We start from the raw sequence: 19,957 nt of genomic DNA, 5'->3' as shown, positions 1-19,957 counted from the left end.
GGGCTATTGATTGGACTGTGCTTGTTTAGATAGTAAGTTATCTTTGGAGCCTGTCCTGTGAAAGAGCTTTCTCCATTGCTGTGGAAGTGCCATGGCACAGGCCAGGCTTGATGTCTTTTGTTAGGAATGCCTCTGTTGCATTTCACACACCATAAATAACTTGTGGTATTTGTAGCAATCTCAATCTCTCTTTGAAGATACCAGTGTACCGCCTTTTCCCTGGCTTCCTTTTTTTTTTTCTTCTTTATTTGTTACAAAGTATCAAAAGTGGTTCAGGGGCCTAAATTTGGCCATCCTTGGGATAGAACTGTCTCATGGCTTTGAACTTTAAGCTATATGGAACAAAATACATGAAAGCTCATTGTACAGAACAACTGTGCGTTGACAGGGAAAGACCTTGGGAAAACAAGTCCTGGGTCACACCTCTGATTCTGTGTGCAGAGAGAAAGGGAGTGATGAGTAAGTATTAAAACTAGTAATGAGCAGACTTTGATATTTATTCTAGAATATCATGTGGTATGTGAATACCTTTTGTATTCACATATTTGCAATGCATACTAAAATATGTGCTGAGCCATCATGTTTCTATTGTCAGTATATAGGCACACGTTTTTCCCTTCAATTCATGGGTAGCAGGTGGACTTCCATCAGTGGTTAGAGACCAATTACAGTAGCAGTGTTAAATATCATGCACAGCTCTCCTCTGAAAGCAAGTTACTAAAAAGCATCTGCCTGTTCCAAAGCTGCATCTCACTTTAGGCCTTTAACATAAGTAACAGTTGTTTTTCCTTTGAGCTGTGTGATTGCACAGTGCCTCCGTTCTGCTGACACCCTTTCATTAAACAGCTAAAATTGCAAACACTGATGGAAACTAAGTCATACAGCATTAAGTAGGGTTGAATTATACTGCTCTCTTTAGTGCTACATGAATTTATCCTCATAGCTTCCCCTGAATCAATGAACACTGTTTTGGAGGTTTTGTAAGAGAACCTACAAAACAGAAATTCAAGAGATACATGAACATATATTTGGCTTTTCTGGTGAAATAATAACCTGTGGTTTAACAGCAACATTAGGAAATCCCCAATATGAACAAGAAAAAATTGTAGTCAAGGTAGATGATTACTTGTCTTCAAATGTCTTTCAGAAACCTCCTGCTCCTTCTTTTCATGTTTCAAATACATACCCAGTTGTTTCTGTGTTTCTATAGACTTTGGAAAAGAATTGGAGCTCACGTAACACACCAACTCCAAGTGGTTTAAGTGTGTTTGGTTTGGAAATGGAAGAAGATGAAATGATAGTTTGGGGGAGTTCCAGCTGGCTGGGGATGTTGGCAATGAAATACTTACTGCCTTCTATGTATTCTTTCCTCAGGAAGGGTGAGGAGAAAACTGTTTGCAGAGAGGTTTCAGGTGAACATTACAAGTTACTTGTGTTGCAATAAGGATGAGCAGTAGTATACATGCCTTAATATGAAGTTTATCTCCTTTTTTCTTTTTTCTTTCTAGAGTTGTTCTTACAATGAGAACCCTTCAAAATCACTAGCTGTGGCCTGTATGTTGCAGTTAAATATTATCTTTCTCTCATTTCTTCATTCTCATATCTGCCCACTCCCTGCTTTGCTGCCCTCACCCCTTCCAGTCCTGGATCCTTGTTGTGCTTTGTGTCCCTCTCCCACTTGTCTCGGAGCCTCTGTTAATGCCTCTCTGTGCAGGGAACAGTGTGTCATTTGTGTCAGGCACCCTATCTTTGCCTGCCATCCATGCCACATAAAAACCCACTTCTTCCAGGAATGCTCCTTGCCAGTCTGCAAATGGATAATCTCTCTGCTCCTCCCGTCACTGCCCCGTGTTGCTCTGCCCTGCCGCATCTCTCGCCCCCATTCTGGTGATGGAAACTTTGGCTTTGGTGATAGGCCTCTCTCCTGGCTTTAGTGTGGGGTTTTACATTGAGCACATGGGTTTGTATCAATAGTTGCTATTTCAATGACTGTTCACCAGTCATGCTTATGATTTCATTCATTTTATTATTGGTAACATCTATAGGAATAATACATGCTAGTTGCTATTATCACGGGCTCAACTAGGCAGATTTTTTTTGCTTTTTTGAGTCTGTCTGTATGATAACAGGAATAAAAGCCGGCTAAGTGCAGTGCAAACGGTATGACTGCTTTTAGACAGTTTGGCAGGAAATGCTATTTCCTGTTCTGTTTGATGTTCTGTTGCCTTTTTCATAAATATTAACCCATCTGGGGCTTCAGCATTTGTTGTTATGGTAGGAAAGACGATGTCAGTGACAGCCAAATTTAAATGTAGTTGTTCCTTTAAATAGATTGAACAGGTTCTGGTTAAAAAACACAGAATTGCCCTGCTATTCTTTTGACTGCAGTGTAACATCTTCAGATTTCTGTCTGCATGGTCAAGTTGGAAAGTGGGATTAGATTTGCCTTTAAAGTATGGGCTCACACCAGTGTGGTTTGCTCTTCTGGATCAGGTTAGAGCTTCCAGAAGTCCTGTGTCATAGGCAGATGCCAGGTTCCTCAGCACTCCAAAGTCAAATAATAATTGTAGTGCCATTTGATGTATTTCCCAGATCGCCAGATAAATTTTTATTTGGAATAGGATGATAGATACTTTCTTCAGAGGATTTGTGTCTTTATCTCTTGAGACCCCAAGCAAGTGCTATCCACAGGGGTGCCAAGGTCCCAGCCCAAACTCCTGTATGATGGAGGTGAACCTCTCTTAACCTTTCACCCTGCCTGTTCCTTTTGGCTGGCAGTCGTGTGAACACTGGGTCAGCAGGATGTCTTTTTTTTCAGCAGGATGTCTTGGTTAGGGTAGTACCTCCTATCAGGGTGCAGCACTCTTTTGGGGCTGGCTTTTAAGCCTGTGGTTTTTTCAAATCAGATGCTGATAGATGAGATTTGAAAGCCAGAGGGTACTGCTTCCCAGAGTGCTGAGATCTTCTGGCACATTTGTGCTGGGTGGAGGACATCTCTAGGTGTCTCCCTGGAAGTGCAGTAGCTTCCCTTGCCGGTGTTTGTGTATGCCAGTGACACTGTGCCCCAGCAGTCTCCTCAGTAAGTTGCCAGCCTGATCTTTTGTGAAGAGCAGTCGTGTTGAATTTAGTGTTACTACATCAGGAGTGAGGCACTGATACTGAGAGTGAGTAATTGTAACCAAGTCTGCCCTTATGCCTGACAGTGTGTGTTTGGTATTTAGCTGTAACTGTTCCTAATCTGCTCAGCTGCTTGACAAAAGCATGAATGACATCGAGGTGAGAGCTCTTCTGTTGCAACTCTGTGTTACCATGAAATAATTGTAACATTACATTGAAAGTGCTACATGATTGTTAACTTTAATTAGAGCACTAATTATATATTGGTGTGAATTTCAGCAGAAATGAACAATTGCTATCTCTGCATTTAAATTTCCATCTGAATTGTAAGACAAAGTTGAGAATATTTTCCCTTGGTGTGAAAAAGGGGTATGTTTAAAGGGAATCTGCATGTACCATCATATTTTCACTTGGATATTGCATGTTCTAATGAAAGCTTTGGCAGCATAGACAACCAGACTGTTGACTTCCTTAAACAACAACTATAAACCAATCTTTTGGGTTAAAGTTCCCCTGTGTACTCTGTAACATTTAAATAATTTTCTTATGAATTTGCACTTTTTCTGCTGGAGCTACTTAAGAACATAACCCTGTTCAATGACCAGCTGCCAGCAGAAGAATCAGGGGGTGATCCAAGAAGTTGGTAATCTATTTTAAAATCTAATTGCATGGTGTACACAGTTAGGGAGCTGCTTGATACCCTGAAATAAATCAATTCATTTTTGAGTGTAAATAATTATGATTTCTTGAAAAACACTATCTGGCTGATCTCTGTTTCCTGCTTGGTTGAGAAGTCCTGAAAGACTAAAAAGAGAAGAGGTTAACGTTTGAGTACTACCTAAAATTACTAGGATCCCTTGAAAGTTCATTTGAGATGTGTCATAATAATCTAGAGAATGGCATCACATCTATTATATACTAGGTAATTTTTTTTAAAGTACTTCTCTAAAGTGGTTCTGTAAGAACAGGATATTTTCATAAATATCAGTTAATTTTACAAAAAGTCAATAGCACATGCTATTAGGACTTCAATAATAAAAACAAATTACTTGTAATGAGACATTTCAGTCAGTGAGAATGAAAGATCTTTGCACATATGTGTATTTAGCTCATAGTTTCTACTCATATTTTAGTCTCCCTTAGAGTTCAGTATTAGTCTTTCAAAACACACATGTTACTAATCAAAATATTATTCTTCTAAGGATTTCTTCCTGAAATACCAACCAGAAGACATATGTTTATAGAGACTGTGTTAGAACTTAACAAATACAGGCCAAACAACTTATAATTGGGCTAGTTTTGCTTATTTTGTATTTTGTTGAATCAACAGCCTTGTGGATGTGAATGTTAATGGATACCAGAAACTTAAGGTTCATTAGTTTTATATTTTGTATGATTTTATTCTCTTCTGGAGGTCAAATAAAAGAAAGGGAGTGAAATCCTGACATGAGACATAAAATGAAAACCACATGTTGTACAGAAAAGCTGTCCAGGGGACAGTGTCACTCGTTAGCTGCTACAATAGCTGTTACTTGGTTTGATATAGTGAGCACATTGTTGTGCTGTGAAAAAAGCCCAGCAATATTATTTCTAAAAGGGGCAGGATGCTTTTTGATTGCGTTGGTGTTTTTTGTTTTGCCTTTTGGGGTACTTTTTTTTTTTTTCTATGGTGATAAGGGAAAAGCTGTGGGTTTCAGGCACTTCCTGTGGTGTGGTGTGAGAGGTGGCAGAGGAGCTGTGTTTGAGTTGCTCCTTTCTGAGAGGGTGACAACATCCCAGGGAGCACTGTGGGTCTGAGGGAGCTTGTCTCTTTTCCATGCTGTTGTATGGGTGGTCTCACTGTTCCAATGTGCAGCTTGGGCTTCCTGGCTGGTGTAAAAGCATGAGGAATGTGAGCCTCCCTGAGCTTCCAGATGTGCTGAGAAGGGAAATGTTTTGGGGCTAATCAGCCCCCACATTGTAATCAAGAGGTTAACTTCTCTTGCAGTATCTGGCACTATATGCACACAGATCCCTTGTCTTGTGAAGGCTGATGTTTATGCCAGTAGGATTCTCTGTAGGTGGATTTCTCTTTAGAAATTAACAACTTGCCCTGTGTGCTTTAGCCCAAGAAGTGTCATGGTTAGGTGGTAACTTGATATGATCAAACAGGGAAAAGGTGCGTGGCTGGCTGGCTGCCCCTGGACCTGTCAGATTTGGGTAGGGTTTTTTGGGTAATATGTAAACAAACAAAATCAAGGCAGCTCTGTATTTATAGCCTTAGAAACTTTCAGAGTCCTAACTTTTAGCTTCTTTATTTTGGATTCCTGGCACTGATAAGGAAAAAGAATCAGAAGCCACATTATTATACTGCTAGTGGAAACAATCCATATTCTTCTTGTGGGATCTTTTCTGACAGATAAAAGGATACATCTGCAGATGCTGTATTTGGGGAAATGGGGTGATGGGAGAGCAGCACCCGAGACAACACAGTTTTTTGCTGGCCCACATATGTCCAGATTTTACTTAGCATTTCTTTTTTTTTTACTTCATCCACATTCTGTGCCTAATTTTCCCTTTTGCAGCTGTAGAAGCTTGTGCTTGGAAATTGAATGAGATTGTTCCTTTTGGTTCCTTGCGTCTGGCTGAACTCTTTGCATCTGCCTCAAAGTGAAATTGCCTTGAAACAATAAGCAGGGATTGTACATCTGACTTAGAGTTGAAAGAAGCCTGATTGGGAGCCTCTTTTGTTTGTTTCTGTGTTAGGTTAGATACAGAGCCTTGCGTGAAATGAAATTGTATGGTCTAAAATGGCCAGTTCATCACCTCTAACCTTTGGTTTGAGTCTTTGGCTTAGGTGGCTCTTCTGCTTTGGTTGTGTTTGGGGCTTTCCCAAAGAGGGCACAAATTTGTGCTCTGGTTTGTTAGGCTGAATAAGCCATGTTCTTACACACTCACAGAATAACAGTGTGGAAAGAACTTCTGGAGGTTGTCAAAGCAGGTCCAGAGAGACAAGGTTACTCAGGCCCTTGTCCACTTTCCAAAGATGCCCTGTTCCTGTGTTTGACCACCCTTCATGGTTAAAAGTTTATATTACCATATTTGATTGAATTGTCCCCTATCACGTATGTTCTGTTCATTGTGTCTCATTCCCTGCTGCTATTTCTCCATGGAAAACCTTTCTCTTCTCTATACCCCACTAGAGTGTAGACTGGCAAGGTTTTCCATCAGCCTTCACTTCTTAAGGGTGGGCAAAGGTATTTTTCTCAGCATTTCTCAGCATTCTCCAGCCTCAGTCTGTATTGGTGATCTTGCAAAGAATTTGATCCTCTGTGTAAGTGGACTTGTGCTGGGCATTTGAGAACTGGACACAGCAACCACATTAATTTGCTGGGCACACTGTTCTGCAACTGACTCATTTTTGAAGGTGGCCAGGCCTGTTCGTGTACTTTCAGTGATGTTTCAGCAGGGTGTTCATGTCATTACATTTAAACACAGGGGTGTAAGTAGTCTCTTTGCTAGAGGTACCTCGGATGATATCCACATCTATACTGAACTCTGCTTATGCTGGTGTCGTATTGGTAGTTGATGATCATTTTGGCATTGGCCTCTGCTTCCAGCTCTTCCTCCTTTATTTTCAGCTGCTGAATGCCCAGCTTACAGTAGAAATTCTTAGCTTCAAGGCATTTGGTGTTTTGAATTAAAAATTTATTTAATTAGTTTGGAATGCTTTAGGCAGCTAAACTCCTGGCTCCCTGGGGCAGCCCATCATTTTTATGAGGGAGTTTGGAAAGGGCTTTCTTGGCCTGAAAATCCAAAAGCCTCCTGTGAAGAGCATGTGCAGAGCCAGGTGGGAATTGCTGCTGATCTCTATCACATGCATAGTCCTGACTCAGAGGCAGAAGGTGTTCAATACTACTCTCGTCCTGTCAGTCTGGCATCTGAGAGAGAGGAAGGATATCAAAAGTGGGAGCCAAGAGAGGAGTGACTGTAACCTCTCTGGCCTGGCTTCATCTGCAGGGGAAAAAATGGTGGGGTTTGGGTTTTTTTAATTTTTCATGCAGACAAAGAAACATGCTTAGCTCCCAGGTAGTTATTCTAAGTGCTGATATAGTGAAGAGTGGGAAACTGTGCTGGAGGGCTGTGGCTGAGGTGGAGATTCCATCCAGGCTGCCACTGAGTGCCACACTTCAGTTCTCAAAATATTTTTACCCTGAGTGCATTTGCAATCAATACAGTCCTGCTTCTCTAGCTTATCTGGTGTGGCCTGAATTTAGACCTGTCCTGTGTAAGCTCTGGCATTTGTGTATGAAGCCTGACTTGTTCATTTAATACCTGATTCCACTCTTTCTTGGTTGTAAACCATTTTTTTTTTTTCTTTGTTAAACAATGTGAAAAACATTAAATGAAAGAATTCATTTATGTTATTTAAATTCCTACCTCAAATGTTAAGGCATGTGCATTTTTTCCTATTCAGTGAGTTGTTTGAAAACTAAAGGAGTGCATGAGTAGATTGGAGTGTGCCAAGAGATTCCTTCCTTTGCAGGCTCTCTTGTGACCGAAAAAAGAAGCATCGTTTCAAAGAGTTAGAGGCTGAAAGTGCTCTAGTTGTGGAGCAGTTCTGGGTTTGGTTATCTGTTGTTAGCTGAGTTTTAAGTAGAAAGATGCCATTGGCTTGGAGTGGAGGCAAATTGGAATAGAAAATGCATTTTCTACCAAGATATTGAAAATTCCACTTTGAGTGGTCTTTTTGAGAGTAACTCCAGTCTCTCTTTGTCTCTGTTTGTGCTTGCTCTGTGTTTCTAGCCTGTCTTTGAACAGAAATACTAGTTTTGTATTATGGCAAGCTGTGGCTCTTACAGAAATAGAGAATAGGTTGCACATCCTGAAGATGAGATGTCAGCAGTAAAGGTTTCTGTAGCTCTTGTCCAAAGTTTGTGGATGTGGGTGAGAGGTTTTGCAGTGTTTTTTTAGGCCCTTGATCATATTTTAGAGAAGAAGTGGTATTTTATTAAACCACCATGCTGCTCAGGCCATTCAGCATAGAGAACATTGCTGTACAAATGGCACCTCGTCCAAACCCACATCTTGCTCTTAAAGCCTCGTTAGTGGCCGCTGACGTCTCTGTCTCTGTGTGCCCTGGGAGGGTGGCTGGGGGGTGTTCCTGCTTGGTCTCCCCAGTTGCTTGGTTCTTTTTCCAGTGTTTCCATAAGTGGCAGGGCTGGTGCCAGGGCAGAAAATGGAGAATCCATTTGCTCTGCTGTGGGAAGATCGTCTTCCCATGTAGCTGTGTGTGTTTCATTCTTTAAAATTGGTTTGTGAAACGAATTCCAAACAAAAGTCTTTGGAATTTATGCATGACATGGAGATCTTGGACTGTGACAGGTAACAGACGAGTAGCACTTTGTTTCAGCTGTAAGGAATGTCACAAAACCGACATGTTAGAGTGCAAACAGGCACTGTAGTATTTTTTGGTTTTATTCCTCTATGCCAGTTTTTGTTTTCAGATCCTCCCCCTTTGGGCTAGTGAAATGGAAGTCACCTGAAAACAGGATCAGCTGTTGATAATGCTATTTGAGGGGTTGTGTGTGAGTTAAATGTGTATCTTGCTGAAAGAGGACAGCAATTTGCTACCAGTTCTTTTTGGGAACTAGTGGGGTGGTGGCCGGTTTTTTCTGTTGTGACTTATCTGTAAAATCTTTGCTTTAGAAGTGTGAGCTCAGCCAGGGCTGTAACTTCTGGTGAAAACTCTTCACAGAGTTTATCTTAATACATTATATTTTTATTTAACTGTGTGCCAGGGAAAAGATGAGTTTTGGTAGCTCCAGTTCCCCACCAGTTTTATGGGATAATAAAAGTTCTTTTTAAAAACAAACAAACATTTGCTTTGTAGGTTACGTAGTTATTTTTCCTGGTTTGAAGTCAAAGATTTCTTTTTCCCATTACATGTTTAAGGAAACCACAACAATGCTCTTAGCTGCTCTTTGGAATATTCTGTGCTAGATCCAGAAGCCACTGAAGTGCATTGAAATAAGGAGGTTTTCATCACTGCCTGTGGGCTGCAGTATTCCATTTTACTTGATCTAAGAATAATCCCACTGATCTCACAGAAGCTGTAGTTGTGGAAAACTACCTGTCAAAGTGAGGAATGTCTTGAAAATCAGCAGGGCGCTTCACCCTGCTGAAATAAGAATGTGGAAACTACTTGCATAGAGATTACAAATTTATTTCACTTTTTGTGTAAAGAGAGCATTTTGAGAAACCCCTTTAGGGTTTGAAGCTCCAGAGGTAGGGGATTCTAGACCAGCTTCTGTCATTAGCCTGTTGGAAATCCTTACACCAGTCTTTTATAACTTTGTTTTCTTATTTGCCAAGTGGCTGCAATTTGTTGGTGCCATCTGCTGTGAGATCTAATGGGGGAAACCTGTATTTTGGCCGTGTACACTGTGGTAGTAATTAAGAGTCTTCCACACAACTTCTGTATAACATTTTGCACCAAACATGAAATAACAAGGGAGTATTGAGAGGAGGAAGGCAGCACTGGCACAGGCAGTCACGGGGAGCCTATTTCTATGCTTACCTGACTTTTTTTTCTTCCCTCCCGTGTCTGTAGCAGTTGTTTCAATTTTCAGCTGGTAAAGTTAGGAAGCAGGAGCTGTGAATTGGTCTTTCATGTACTACTCCCTAGAGGGTGCCAGACACCCGCGTTCTGCAGCCCTGTGTACTCTGCTGCCAGGTGACATTGCAGCCTTGTGCTGGTTTCTTCTGACTCGCTGTAGTGTGAGCATCACTTGCTGCTGGAAGGTGCAATGAGGAGAAAAGAGGTGGCTGAATGATTCAAGCACCTCTCACATAGTCATAACCGTGTACTCTCATTTGTGGATTTTTACTTACTGTAACTTGTATGTTATGAGTTGTTTGTGTTGGTCAGGGATAACTTTGTGGGAAGGAAACACAATTTCAAGATGAAAAAGCTCTAAATCATTCAGGAGTTGTGCTGACCGGTTACTGCAGTAAATGCCTCCTTTCCTGGGTTACTAGGGAGCAGCTGGTAGAAACTGAAGAAATACAAAGCCTGTGTATTCTGACTCTTAGTGACCCACTCCACTGTTTGAGACCTCAGTGTTTCTGATATTTAACCATTTTTGCAGCAACACTTGAAGATAAAGTGCCTGAATGCTTTGAAGAGGGTATGCTATGAGTGGAAGGCACAAATGCTATTAATGGCTTGTAGCACCTGTGACTACATAAGCTTCTTTGAAGTAAATGTGGGATCCCCATGTATCCTTTAAGGCACGTTTTTTTTCTCCTCCCTCAAAACATGTGGCAGCAGTGGTTCAGCCTAATCCTGCACAGCCTCTTGCAGGCCACTGGGCTGGATGTGAAAGGTTTGGGACATAACTGTTGGAAAGAGAAGACAGGGCAGCTCCTTGAAGGTGGATTCTTGTATTCCCCCAGATCTACACTGGAGCAGACAGAGAACAGGAGGTGTGTTGGAAATGCTGCCTCTGTGGCAGTGAGAGATGCCACTGTAACACGGTGTCCTCCACATCACTTTAAGGCTAAAGTCATTAGAAAAAAGTGCATGGAAAGACCTGAGCTTTTACTCAGGTATATGTACTTACAGCTTTTTCTCATGCATAAAATATGCAAGGAAAAGAGGCCAATTAATGAGGGTTTGTCTCATTAAGCTGACTGCCATGAAGACCATCTCTTGGAGATCAGACTTCACCTGTCTGATCTGGGTCTCGATACTGATTCCTTGGAGGCTGGTTAAGATTCCACTGTTTGTTTTGAAGTAGCAGAGCATGAAGAGAGACTTTCAAACTTGGGTGCATTTTTTTCCCTCTGCTTTCTTTGCAAGTGCCTCCAAGCCTTTATGAAAACAAACACTGGAGACAAAGACCTTTGCTAAGAAAATGTGTATCAGGTCTTTTTGTTTCGAAAGGGTGATGTGGATGGTAAATATTTAAGTGTCGAGAGATGAGACATTAGCTTACGGAAATGTGGGTGATCCTCATTTGCATCCAGGCAGAGTGCAATTTCGTTGCCATATCTTGCCTCAAATGTTCATCTGCTACTTGTATGGACTAACTTAAGAGAAGTTTTACTATAAAACGGTGGGTCTATATGTGGAGCTGTGAGTAACAGCCACTGGCCACTTACGTTGTTTATGTGCTGCTGGGGAGCTGCTCATCATCTGTACCAGGTTAAGATGTATGTGGAATGGAAACTTTGGTAACTTGTAATGGTGGCATGAGCCTTATCATCTCTAAAAGTGCAGTTCTTAATGTTTGTACAGATATGCTGTCTTTAGTGCCTGTTAATGGCTTGAGGCTCCTGTGGGCCGGACTAAACACGCTGCTGTAAGCAGTTCCAGGCGTGTTCCTGTTCATGTGAATGGCTCCTGTGCTCGCCTGCCACTGCTGCTTTAGGATTGCCACACCACAAGAGCTTCTGTGTAGCTTCTCAGGATATGTCATGCAAAAATACCATGGAGAGGCAGGCTTGTTTTCTATATTATAAAAAACCCAGCCAAACAAAATGGTGCATGTCATGCTGACAGCTGAGAGGTCTCATGGCAAAGGGGGGTTCTAACCTGCGGCCATCCTTCTTGCTTGAGAAAAACGCAGTCTCCTTTGAGATGGAAGGAAGAATCAGTGTTGAATTTGACAAGTCATCCTCTCACTAAAGGATCTTCTCCAAGACTTGCCCTTCTGCCTTCCTCTTTAAAACCCTCAGCTGAAGACCAAAATACCAATAGGTTGTATCCTGTTTATTACGATCACAGAAATTCAAATGCCAGAAAGAGAAAGGAAAATTAATGGAATAAAGCAAGCTGTGGGAAGGAAAACAGCTTTTAGGGTGGTGTGCTAATGAGGTATGAAATAGGTGTGTAAGAAAATGTCTGGTAGCATGTTCAGAAAGTCTAGCAGCGTGCAGAAACAGAAATATGGGAATATTGTGGAAGAGAAATAACCCAGTGCTTAGAGGAGAAGGAGTTTACTGTCTGCTACAGACTTAATGCCAGAGAGAGTTTGCCTCTTCAGCCCCTGGCTGCCCTTTGGCAGAGCTGGCATGGCTTTCGTGTGGAAGCTGAGGCTGGAATAGCGGTAAGCTTGAGGATACAGATGCCTTTGAACTCTGCTTTCTTATCACGGACTTTATAAGACGTGGCAAGTGTGACCCACTTCTGTTCCTGCACAACTCTGCTGCTACACAGACCCAGCCCTTGGAGCTGCTGAGGACTGGGTCACTGAAATCTTCTGGGTTAAAACAATTATCTTGCCTAATTTTATTTTTTTTCCTTTTCTTCATTGAGTTGCCTTTAATGGTCTCCTTCCCAGCCTGTCCCCATAAACCATCATGCTGGTGTTACATGGCTACATAGCATAGCTAAAATGAGTGGTGATTAAGAATGGAGTGAGAGTGGGCAGTGGAAGACTTCCAGTGTGCATATTGCTTAGCCCAGCATTGCTGCCAGACTTTGTAATGGGGAATTAAGGAGTTGCTTGCACAAAGGAGTATTTTGCTTCCCGGGGGGTTTAACTGAATTTTGTTTCTGGATTAAAGTGCTAATTAACACAAAATAGTGCTCAGTGCTTCATTGTAAGAGTAACTAACACTGTTGATAGTTAGTGTATAAACATAATGTATGCTAATGAGATCCCTACCTTTGTAAAACAAAGCTGTTAATCCTCCGTGTGTGTCCAGGCATTTTCAGTGGGCTGGGAGATTTCCTTTCCAATGACAGCTCATGCGTCTTTGAGATTTCCTTAAAACAGAAGGGTTTTTTTAGCTCCTCAGTGGTTTCTTTTCCCCTGTGCATTAGCTGTTTTTCAGTTCCCAAATTTTGATCAAGAGCTGGAGGCTACTTCTGGCTGCCTTTGGCTTGTTAGTTTACTTGCTTTCAGACTAAGCATCATTTTTCTCTCCAAAGAGCTGAAATGCCAAGACTGTGTCATTTCTACTTGTATCTAATAATAGCTTGATCCACAAATAATTGTAATGAAGTTACTAAGGCCACTGGCAGAGAATAATGTGATCCAAAGACCACTGGAATGAATGGGATTCTTCACTGAGAACAAAGTGAAGCCCTAGGGTGCTGTTCCATGCACATATACATGACCACGTGTGACAGTGTTGGGCTGTGCTATGGAAACCAAATTTCAAAAAAGAGCTGCCAACTCTCCCAGCTGAGCACTGGTGAGTAAAGGAAGATGCTATACAGACAGACAGGAGATGTGTTAGCAGCCCTCAGGATAGCAGAGCAGTTGCCATAACAGCCAGCAACTGATGTTACCCAGGACCATACTGCTGCTGCTGGAATTAGAGTAGGAATGAAAGTCTCCCAGCTGCCAAGTGCATCATCTGTGTGGCCAAGGTGTCATTTGCAGCTCTGGAGTAGGCAGGGGGCTGATGAAAACATAAACAATAGTAGCAGTGGCAGCAGGATTGCTGATTTGGTGCAGGAATTGCTCAGATGTGCCACTGTGCCCTTGTAATCCCATTAGGAAAGTCAGACTAACAAGCATGATAGGATAGGCCCCCTCTGCAGGGTTTGCTGCTGGGGAGGCAGGGATGTCTCCTCAGCACGTGAAGGGTGTGCCCAGGAGGATCTGAGGGGGAAGAGCCAGGTGGGTGCACTGGCAGGTCTGGGGGGTCAGGTTGTGCAGTGCCTGCCAGTGCTGCTGACTGTTTTCCACATGCACTCAAAAGCAGTTTGCTATAAAGAAATAAAGGCAAGAAGTAATGGTGATGAGTTTGTTGCTATTAAAGGACAGATCTAAAGGATTTACCTTTTCTTGGAAATGCTTTAATTTGAATTATTATGTCTTTTGCCATATTGCTGAGCAATTAAACTCTACTTAAGCCTGGAAAAAGTACTTCCATGAAAAGTTTTCAGTGCAGTTCCTGGCTGAGATTGTGAAGAGGAGAATTATTTACAAATGTCTCATTAACAGACATTATAAGGTTGATTATGTCCCCGTGGGAATTGATGACAAAACTTTCATGGCCTTCATTAGAAATGAAAACCTTTTGATGCAAAGTAAATATGGTTTTGGGTGCACATATAATAAAGTTATACATATTAGCTTAAAAGCAGGTGCTCTGGAAACCCTATTGGAAATTGTGAGTTTTCCTAATGTGTAGGAGGAATCCATTTTCTGTAGGTATTTTTAGTGCTAACTTCCTCTCCTCTGCTATTATCTTACACACTCTCCCATTAGTGCTTGCTGTGTTTCCAGGTCAGCCATGTGATTGCTGAGCATCCCTGCCTGCTTTTGAATGACTTGCCAGACAGGAGCCAGAGAGGCAAGTTGTTAGTGCTGGCTGCCAGCAGCCACTTCTCCCAGCCTGGACCCACTGATAACCCACAGAAACCCTCTCCTCTCACCCTTCTGGGAAGGTCATCGCTGTGTGGTTCAGAGCGAGACCCTGCCCACAGAGACCCTGCCCTACACAGGCTCCTGTGAAGGTGTAAAGATGTTTCTCTGTGAGGGCACCTGTGTGTTGGAACGCAAAACAGCCCCACTGTTGAGAGGCATTTCAGAGCTGCTGCTTTGCCTTGAGCCATGGCTGTTTTAGTATGAGCTGGATGAAGCACACAGATTTCTGCCTTTTTGCCACTTGTTACTTTTACAACTCAAATGAACTTGCTGTGCTTCAGAAAATTGCAAGTGGTGAAAACATTGCAGCCCAAATCCCTCTGCGAGCTTGAGCTTTTTTTTTATGTGTGGTAAAAACCCCTTAGGCAAAGTGTTTTGAACCCAGCAGTGCTGATAATAAGAGTTAATAACTTTCCAGATACTGGCTTTTTTGCTACATACGACTTTTTTAAAAAGGTATTTAAACTGATCCAGCCAGTTACTGTGGATGCCTCTGTGTGTGTTTAATGAACAGCTGGCTCTTTTGAACTGGGAATTTTAATACTTTCAGTTCCATGAAACTGGAATCGGAGGAGGCGGATGATTGTACAAGAGAAGGGAGCGCATTTTCTCATGCGAATTCGGGAGCAGGGAGGGAGAGGAAAGCATCGTAATATTGCGTGTGTTTCTGTTTCAGTGGATCAAATCTTTCCTCTGTCTGCATCCAAGCTATTTGGTTGTGATCAGATGATCAGAGCTCAAGGAAGCGATTGGAGAGCGAGCTGGCTGCAGCTGCACTGTAGGCTGTTTTCAGGGACAAGGAGCCACTGTTTTTCAAACATAGCATAAACATAGAAGTTATTTTGTAGGCTTCAGGATGCAGATATGGGTTGTGCTGCCAGCATTGTTCTGCTCCAAGCCTTTCGTTCTGTGGTACAGAGGAACTGTCCACATATCTGCAGGCGACGACGACGAGAGGAGTTGTCACATGAAATTCTGCCGCTGGATAGCGATGATGAAATGAGCAGACCCAGGACTCTCATCATAATGGTATGGTATACTTTAATCGAGAGAGAGGTGACAGAATTATTATTACAGATGTTATGGGATTATTTTTTTTCCTTTAACTGTATATTCATAGAGAGAGAGCAATTGACAGGCAATTTGTCAGGTTAGTTCTGTTAGTTTGCTGGTAGAGTTGGTGTATCTGTAATGTTACTTTATAGGTGAAGCTTTAAGCTCCTCATAAGCTCTGTGTAAAGTAAATGTTCTGTTATTTAATTGTTGGTGGGTTTTATTGCTGTTTGTGAGATAGGCAGCACTGGAGCTGGTAGCTTGGTTATGTTTTATTTCAGACTTAGAATTCCAAACAGCAGACAGCTTAGGAAATGTTTGCTAAGTCTGTTCATCATAAAATCAAAAACAAACCTAAAAGCCAAGCCAAACAAAACAAAAAATCTTTACTTGCACCCAGGATGCAGCTGGAATTTATATTAAGTTATATGCAAATAAACTCCCATATATCTTTGCTTCAAACAGTTTGCAGCAGTAAAGTGTTTGCTGGATCACTGCTTTCTGGTTTACTGAGTTGCTTCTGTTCTTTAATGAAGGGGGGCTTGAAAGATTCTTAGTCTTGAAGCATCATTTTCTTCCTGAATTAAATTTTTTATTTTGTGATGGGAATATAATAAGCACTATAGGTTTATTAGGAATAAGTGACAGGGTTGTTCCTCATTATAAATCACTATTTCAGAATGAGGAATACACTTACTGCCTAGTTACTGCTCTTCTTTGCCAAATACACATCTGGTGAGCAATTACAGAACCCTGGAGTGGTTTGCATGTGAGGTGGCAATGATTTGTTACTCTGTGGCTCTCACTTGATAAAAACATTACCAAGACACTGAAAATAGTATTTTTGCCAGTTTTTCAGGACACTCATTTATATCATTTAAGTGGTAGACTTTGAGGAAGTTCAGAGTGCACCCCCATGATACTCTGATCCCACACAGGGCTGTAACTTAGTGGTAAAGAGTAACATTAGAGAATTTAATAGCTGTCCTGAGCAGCTGTTTTGAATAGAGCATTGCTGCCCATGGAGAGGTGTGTGGTGCAGCCATAGCAACGATAGTAGCAAGGACCCAATCTCAGCAGTGCTTTATGTATCAGCCGAGGGTATTATCCAGTGCATGGGGAGCCTCATGGTCATAAGGAGGATGGGAATGGATTTCATCATTGTGAATCTGATGTTAAAGCTTCTTGTGCTCCAAAAGTATCTATGTCTATACAACAAACTCTTCTTTTTTTTTCCACTTGATGGTTAAATAAATTACCTCAGCAGCGTTTAAACAAATAAATGTCTCCTTCCTGGTAGTAATTTCAAGCATGATGAAGTGAGAAACGTCTGGAAGCACATCCGAGTATGGATCATCTGTGTAACTTGCTTCAGTCCTTGGAAGAAAAGGGTAGTCTAGGGCGTTGTGGCAGCAAACACTGTGCCAGCCTTGCCAAACCCAGAAATACTCATCAGCAGCCTGAGTTGTGCTTCTTTGTGTAGTAAGTCCTGTGAGATCAGGGCTCCAAGAGCAAGGTTCTTGGGCTCTCAGGGAAGTGAGGCTTTACCTTGCAGTGGGTAGGGAGCTGTGGCAGCTGCCCACCACCCTGCAGAGTTGGGGATACCCAAAGGAGAGGCATTCTGGTCAAGATGGTCTGTTACCTGATGCTGGATGTAGGCTCTGAGATCCCCTCAAACGTATCCACCTGTTGTACTAACAGGGGCTTAGGTTTTCTGTAGCAGTGGTTAATGCCCTGATGTTTGTCCTGCCAAAAGGCTGCCCTTCCCCAGGAGCTTTGTTGGGATCATTTTCTCCCTCTCAGTCACTTTGAGAGGAGGAGGAGTGGTTCAGCCCTGTCCTGATGCTGGGGTAGGTGCAGGCAGGCACTTTGGAGGAAAGCTGCTGGGCAGAGGTTGACTTTCAGAGGTTGATCTTTCTCTTCAGGATGTGTATTATTACCATGCTTTTGTTTTGAAGCAGTTAATTATGTAAATATCTAAATGAATTTGCCATTAAGCTTTGCAATTAGGCTTAGGAATGACGTGGAGACCTGGTGAGCTGAGAAGAAGTTGCTGCTTCAGAGCACTTTGTGGCAGAATGGATGGTCGTGTTTCCACCTGAATTACGTTACTTGAAAGAACAGCGTGATAAAGAGAGCTGGAGGCTACTGGGCCTTAATGCAACACGTTATGGTCCTAACAAATTAGTTTTCCCCCTTGGTCTGCTGTACAACATTGAGGTTTATGTCTGGATAATACAGTGGAGGCAACTATATAGACAAGCAAAAGAGTGTTTAGTTCCCAGTGTCATTATGCACATTGTGCAGATGCCAGGAGCTAAACTGATCCCAATGAGATTACTGAGAGCTCGTGTCTGAGCGCAGTGAGTAATTGGAGTGCCCAAGAAGAGAGGCGAGGAAATCTCAAAATGCAGAATACCAGAAGTACATTGATGGGCCTGGGTGCGATCGTTTGGCTCCTGTCAGCTGAAGAGCTGGCATTTTGTCTCTTCATGCCTTCAGATTAAATGGTCTTCCTCTCTGTAGCATGTGTGCCACTGCCTGTATGTGCCCTACAGAAATCGTTAGCCTTTGCTATTGATTTCAGGAGAAAACTGTGCCTTCTAAACTGCTTTTTGAAGTCACCAGGCTCTGCTCTCTGTTCTTGCAAGTTTGCCTGTCCTGTGTGTAGCAAAAGTAACATCTTGGTGTTGCCTTGGTAAAGAAAGCAACCCTGAATCAGAGAGAACAGCAGTCTACCCTAAAATGCTTCCAGTACATAAACAGCTCTAGGGATGTGCCCCATTTTCCTTTGTTAGTCACTGAAGAGGAACATCCTTGTAGGATATTCTTCTAGGAATTGTTTTTGCCAGTGGCACTCCACGCAGGAGATGCTGTGGGTGCGCTCTATAAGAAAAGAAGGGAAGAAGTCCCAGCACAGCCTCCAGCTATTGCTTAATGGCTACCTACTAATCACTGTATGAACCCTTTAAGCATCACAGCAGGTATTTTTAACATTCTGGTCCTTGCAGAAAGTGAGGATTGATGTCTTTATTCAGAGATTTTTTTTTTTCTTCAGTTTGTTGGTTTAGAAATCTGGTTTTACCCTTAGGCAAGACAGATAAATCATTAGTTTTAGATCTTGACTGGATCCACAGAGCTAGGAGAGATGTTGGAAAGAGAAAATTGTAAATTCTCTGTCAATTACTATTGTGTGTCATCTTCTCTTGGATGAAATCCTGGAATGTGCCAGAGACATGCAAAGTCAATGTCCAAACAACTTCTAATATGGTGTATCAGTTGAATCAATTTGTTCAGTGACTCTGATTTAATAGACCCTTGTTTGCTGTACCTTTAAGAGCATGTCTGCAAGAGCTGGCTTTCAAAATAAGTCTATGTGAGGTTTGAGATACTAAAAACCTTTCTAGAGTGAATGCAAATGTCTGTACATGCTGTTTCCACAACAAAAAGGAGAAGAGGAAGATGCCTGAAAGAAGAAAATGAAGTACATGGGGTTAAGTAGAACTGTTTGGTGTTTTAAGGGGGAGCACTAACATTCAAGATGATGGTTTGCATTTGGAACTTGGGGCTTGAAGTTGAACTTTATCTAGTAGGTAATTCTTTTTTTTTTCATGCAATTTATTACAAACTGGCAGCTGAGATTTGTGTGATAAGAGCAAAGCATATTTGAGGATATGATCCTACTCTCCACCACCCCCAGCTTTCCTGCCCTTGGTAATAAACTACATAAAAATGTAAAAATTGTTTTGCATTTTGAATGAAACAGTGTAACTTGAGCTGATTTATTAGCTTTAACATAACAATGTTCACTTCATTAGTACTGCCCAAGCTGCTTCTCAGGCCACTTAGTTTGTAAATGGATTTTTACTCTTCTGAAAGCAGTAGAGAGAACAAGCATGGCTTTGAGAATTTGTCATCATCTAGTGTTGAACTTTACCTTCAGAACTGTGTTCCTTAAGTTTTGTGGTCTGTGTTAATTTTCTACCTCTAGTTGAAATAATTTAGTGCACTCATCTCATTTGTATGCATTTCTCTCCTGAAGGTCTGTGCAATATAAGTGCTATCAGTGGGTGGCAACTCTAGGAATTGCAGGCAATTCTAGGAATTGCAGGATCTCTGACTCATAACTTTCTGGTTTTGTATGTGGGAATGTGTCCGTGTGTACTCAAATGGGGGGGAATTGCAGTGCCTTTTGGAGGCTCAACCCTGGGAGCAGAAGGGAGTTCCCTTCCTGCAATGTCTTAGGGGAGGGATTGTCTTTGCAAAGCAAGATTACCCAGGGCTGCAAAATGAAAAGAAAAATACTCCAAAATGTCAGGACTTCTTAGTTCAAGTCAGAAGCTTCAGTGTGTAATACATTTTTAAGCAACGATAATCATATGTAGCTTTATTTGACCTTAACTTCCACTTCAGCACTT

The 19,957-nt window shown here is 41.9% G+C and overlaps 1 protein-coding gene across 12 annotated transcripts in view; it reads left to right on the top strand.

Annotated features, from left to right (window-relative positions):
* The first annotated feature begins 15,228 nt into the window (after positions 1–15,228).
* DOCK10 (dedicator of cytokinesis 10) overlaps positions 15,229–19,957 on the top strand; it is a 121,567-nt gene continuing 116,838 nt past the window's right edge. For 11 of the 12 annotated variants that reach the window (XM_017740088.1, XM_017740095.1, XM_017740091.1 and 8 more), the window contains exon 1: positions 15,229–15,515. In XM_017740088.1, the coding sequence (XP_017595577.1) occupies positions 15,351–15,515 (165 nt within the window). In that variant the 5' untranslated portion in view covers positions 15,229–15,350. The remainder of the gene's footprint in view (positions 15,516–19,957) is intronic. The other variant, XM_017740087.1, reaches the window with a different exon arrangement.

This window comes from Corvus brachyrhynchos, unplaced genomic scaffold (genome assembly GCF_000691975.1).
Source record: "Corvus brachyrhynchos isolate BGI_N302 unplaced genomic scaffold, ASM69197v1 scaffold1337, whole genome shotgun sequence".
NCBI classification, from domain to species: Eukaryota; Metazoa; Chordata; class Aves; order Passeriformes; family Corvidae; genus Corvus; species Corvus brachyrhynchos.
This window is presented reverse-complemented; position numbering and strand designations above follow the sequence as displayed.